The 5167-nt window shown below is 32.6% G+C and overlaps 1 protein-coding gene across 1 annotated transcript; it reads left to right on the top strand.

Annotated features, from left to right (window-relative positions):
• The first annotated feature begins 576 nt into the window (after positions 1–576).
• LOC100177951 lies at positions 577–4295 on the top strand. Its single transcript, XM_018817102.2, has 4 exons — positions 577–1101; positions 1583–1668; positions 3642–3778; positions 4012–4295. Exons 1-4 carry the CDS (start codon positions 699–701, stop codon positions 4184–4186), a joined length of 801 nt encoding a protein of 266 aa, XP_018672647.1. The 5' UTR covers positions 577–698; the 3' UTR covers positions 4187–4295.
• Positions 4296–5167: the final 872 nt, after the last annotated feature.

Here is a 5167-nt window from a genome sequence, read left to right on the forward strand (position 1 = left end):
TTCAAACAATATCAATTTTTATACAATAATAAAAATGTATGTTACATGTCATAAACTAAAGCAATAAGGCAAGAAAAGGAATGTGCAACTAGATTCAAAGCGTTCACTTATTAATCAAAATTAACAATGACTTTAAACTGTCCCGTGTTACCCTCTGTGTGTTTTAGGATTTAAAAAATTACACCTGTTGTGCGAATCTCTAAATAACTCTTGTGTGCTTTAATAAATTTCTTTAAATTGTTGTCAATTAATAAAGGCATAATACTACAAATCCAGCATCACCTAAAAAGGTAATATATTTTGATTTCAGAAATATTGTGCAATATTTGCACAAGTTATCATCATACCCCGCTGTTATGTTGAAAGTTATTAACATTTGTTTGATAAAATGTTGTAAAACGCTTTTTTGTGCGCTTCTAATATATCGAAGTCACATATTTTCGGTTAAGCTACGTGAGAACTAGTTGATTTCCGGTTCAAACTATATGTCCTTGTTCTCATATACGCAGTACTGATACGGTATTGTATTTTCAGTTGTCACAGAATCAATTCAATTAGAAGAGTGAAAAATAATAGGAGGTCAAGCTATTTTTGTTATAAAGTTTATCATAAACGTATAACTTATTAACGAAAAATTAGAACACATATTCGACTTTAAATTTTTATTCTAGGAGGAGGCTATATTATCTGTAAACAGCATGTTAATACGAAAAAAGGGTGACGTAATATTAATTTTAATCTTTTTGCAACTTCTGTACATTTTCTATTTACTGACGGAGGGAAATATTATTTATAAGAAAAAGAGTGTTCTGCGATCAACGATTGCTTTAAAGACAGATAATTGCCGAAAACCTCACGACATGACAAATTTTACAGTTTGCCGCACTCTGCCGTTCACAAAAGTTATTTGTGAAGATCCACTTATTCCTCGCGATTACGACGAATTCGGGATCCATTTTAAAGTTCCTAACAGTGTACATGTTATTTGGTTTGGAGAAGGTCTTAAATTTACATTCTACAACTACTTGGCGCTGAGGTCTATGGCAAGCTTACAACGTCCTAAACGTATAGTGTTTCATTACAGCATAGAAAAGCCGTCAGGTATCAATGAAAACTATAATTCAACCTATTTTAATACCAGTTGAAAAAATATAAACATATAGGGAATATATGTTTATATATTTGCTCTATAGGGAATAGTATCGGAAAATGTTTGTTGTTTCTTTCTGTTATTTTGTAATATGTGCAAGCGTGGACATTTTAGAAATAGTTCGACATACAGTAAGGTGGGGGAAGACGGGACACATTTTACCTCTATTTTCTCGCCTTGTTCAGTAGTAAACAAAGAACATTCAAGAAATTATAAAACTATATGCCCACGACTCCCATTGACCGTTAGTAATTGTTTATAACACGATCAGGATATTTAGATATTATGTACTAAATGTGTCCCATCTTCCCCTACCCTACTATATATTATAAAACTTGCTATAAATATAATTTGGGAATCATGTTCAGAGCACTATGGTGTAACAACGTACAAAAAATACTTAACATATAAAATGTTGTATGTATTTCATAGGTCCTCATTGGGAAAGGGCAGTAAGGGAGATCCCGTGCCTCGCGTTTAAAAAAACCGACGAACCAACATCAGTTTTGGGTATTCAGGTGAGACTGTTAGCCGCGGTCTATATATATAGTACAATAGGGAAAGATGGGAGACTTAAGCACATATTTCCAAATATTTACCAAATCAAAATAGATGACGGTTTTTGGGTAATACCACGAATTAGTACTATCATTCCTTTACTAATTGACACCAATTGAATAAAATATAATAAAACACACGAGGAGTTATTTAGCGATCCGCACAACAGGTGAAATTTTACAAATTCGAAAACTCACAGGATAAGATAAGACAGTTTAAAATCATTGTTAATTTTGATTATTAAGTGTATTTATAACTAGGAATATTCGTAAATAACACGAAATAATACTGAACGCTTTGAAAATCAAGTCTAAACATTCATTTTCTTGCCCTACTGCTATAGTTTTTAAAGGGCCTAAACACACCCCAAATTTACTTTGCTTTAATCGATAGAGTGTGTTTTTCTAATTCCAACGACACCTTACTTGTTTTAATCGGTTTTGTGTAACCAAAGATATTCCAGCTCAAACACCGTGAAATTCATAAAACTGATTTGAAAGTTGCGTGGCGAAAAAATTGAGAAGTGTACTACCCACGTGACAAACACGTCACAAAATTGTTGAAGCGTGGCCGCTCTCATTCAGAAAGGCGAGAGGCAGTGTTATCAGCATGGATATCATATATATAATATATGATATCTATGGTTTTCAGCGAAAAACGCGAGAACAAAAAAAAACGCAAAAAAGCACAAAAAAAACGCAGGTTTCGCTTTTACGAATGAATCAGTCACGTGACTAGTACGTTCCTACGTCACAATCACGGAGCTCGTAGTAAAAAAAGATAGCGCTAGAGATCACTGTTTGAGGACGAATATCTCCGCTTATACTGGACCAATTTTAATAAGCAAAGTATTTTTTGGAATCAATAAAACGGTCGCTTTATGAATTTACCATAAAAAATAAAAGTGACATGGGGTGTGTTTAGGCCCTTTAACATGTTACCTACACATTATATTATTGCATAACAATTGGTATTGTGTGAACGACAATACGCAATGTTCGAACATCAATGGATAAATATTGTATCCTACAAATGCATATGCAAAGAGATTAAAACCAAAAAAGATTAAAACCAGATTGGTTTTAATCTCTTTGGTATATGAATTTCTAATAACACAAAATTGATAATAACTGTCAATAAAGTTTTTATTTTTGCTACAAATTGGGTATAACTACTCTGTTTTTTGCACAAGCCTTTTCTCATAAATTATTACCAAGTGCAAATGACTAAATTTCGAATATATTTTTAAAATATTATCTTTTTATTATATCAGCATCTTATAGTTGTAAACCCCTGAGGTATAAATTACTAAATTAAAAGCAAATATTTTAAAGTTCGGCAATGAAAACATACAAAACTACAATGTGGAGGAAGGTAGAACTCTAAATTGAAATATATTTACATTAGCAGTATTCTGCAACTTGTAGTAAATCTACCGAATTTAACAGGCTGTGCTATTTTCTTTGCCATGTAAACTTCAACTTAAAAAAATCATCGGTTTTACTATGATTTAGCGAGCATTTAAAAATAGCACCTTACTATTTCGCATTGTTTTACCTGTTCAAAGTATACTGTTTCTGTTTTACATATTTTTTACATATTTAAAATCAGTAATCAGATTTGACGGGCGTTTTATAAAGTCGTGATAATACTGTCGAATAATTCTGTAACCTTATTTTCCTGACCATCATTAAATGGGGGTCCGTGAAAAGAAAATTAAAAAAGTCTCCTCTGACAAAGTGTCCCATCTTTCCCCACCCTACTATATACACCGTACAAAATAAATTCACAACGTGTAAACTGTGGGGAAGATAGCAAGAAAAGCAAAGTTCATAACTGAACAATTGGAACATTTTTTAAATATATATGTGTGTTTTAGTTTCCGCATTTTAAAAAAATGTCTTGGCTTTAATGTTCGTGTATGGTTTTGCAGCTTGATCAACCTATTGCACGAACCGACGCAGCCAGAATAGAAATATTAATAAAGTACGGAGGAATATATATAGACCTCGACGTTATTACGTTAAAAAATTTCGATGAACTTCGAAAGTATCCAGTTACAATGGGAAGGTAAGACCATTGGTTTTATGTACTCGTTATTATAGGATTTAACGACCAGAAACGTGTTGAGTTACAATTATTACCAACTTGGCTTAACATCATGTTATAATAGTAAAAAAACATTTGTTAAATAAAAACATATTCCCTATTCCCAGTGCATAAAAACATCAAGGGCTGATTTTGTAAGGTGCTGTGGCTCATAGTAGTTCGCTATGGTAATGGCGCATATATCCTACTACCAGATCCGTGGAAGTCGCATTCAGCATGGGCATTCTACTTGCGGAAAAGAATTCATTGTTACTACGAGAATTCTATAAAGAATATCCAAATCATTTTGGAGACAATATTTATCAACATTTCACAACGAGATACATCAAGAAGTTTTACCTAAACAGACCGGAGGTGACCAATATATGATTCGTTCGAAATCTAGTAAAAATTCGTTTGCAAATTACCTAAAAATGTGCAAACCCTTTTACTTTGTCTCTTCACAAATCGCACATACAGTGTACAAATCGTTAAATAACTCTTTGTTTTTTTTAACATACTAAGGGTGGGAGAAACTGGGACACGAAAGTACGCATTGCCTCATATTTCAAAATTCCAAAGATATGACTTTTGGGTGATACCACGAACTTGTCCTGTCATACACGGCCTACTAGAGATATCTGTAGTAGGCCGTGTGTCATACATTTATTAATGACAACACTTCAAAGAAACACCTTAAAACACAAGAGAAGTTATTTAGGTATTATCACACACCCGATAACTTTAGCGATTGGCAAACAGGTGGGGTGAAGTGGAACAATCTTGTTAATTAGAACACGAAATAACATTGTGCGCATGAAGAATTGGTATTGTTCGAAAATATCTCATTGTTAGAACTCACATTGATAAATATATTACAAATTTAAACTAATAGTAGAGTAGGGGAAAATAGAACACTTAAGCACATGTTGCACAGTATTTTTAAAATAAAAAAACATGACGATGTTTCGGTGATAGCCAAGAAGTAATTTAGCACTTTCACACAACAGTTTTAATTCTACAAATTTAATAAAAAAAAACAGGAATACACGTAAACAATAACGAAATAATACATCACTTTGATAAACAGTGTACCCTATAAACGTATGAGGGCTTGTGATAACAGAAAATTGGTAATAACTAGTAGTAAAGTCTGCATTTTTTGCTACAAATTGGGTATTTTTTAATTTAAACAGTATTCTGCAACTTGTATAGTTAACCTACCGCACCCACAACCAACCGGCTGTGCTAATATAGTTGCGCTATCTAAACTTTATTTATATAACTTTAAAACGATATTTTTTGTTGTTTTTATTCCAAATTAAAGTCATGTTGACCCCTGTCTATTTTCCCCATGTTTATAACTCAGCT

Source organism: Ciona intestinalis, unplaced genomic scaffold (assembly GCF_000224145.3).
Source record: "Ciona intestinalis unplaced genomic scaffold, KH HT001123.1, whole genome shotgun sequence".
NCBI lineage: Eukaryota > Metazoa > Chordata > Ascidiacea > Phlebobranchia > Cionidae > Ciona > Ciona intestinalis.

Bases quoted from the DNA above. Each gene is read 5' to 3' on its own strand.
- LOC100177951 (XM_018817102.2), top strand. From the start codon at position 699: ATGTTAATACGAAAAAAGGGTGACGTAATATTAATTTTAATCTTTTTG. The intron at 1,102-1,582 runs GTATCAATGAAA...TGTATTTCATAG, and splicing joins CAGCATAGAAAAGCCGTCAG to GTCCTCATTGGGAAAGGGCA. The intron at 1,669-3,641 runs GTGAGACTGTTA...ATGGTTTTGCAG, and splicing joins CATCAGTTTTGGGTATTCAG to CTTGATCAACCTATTGCACG.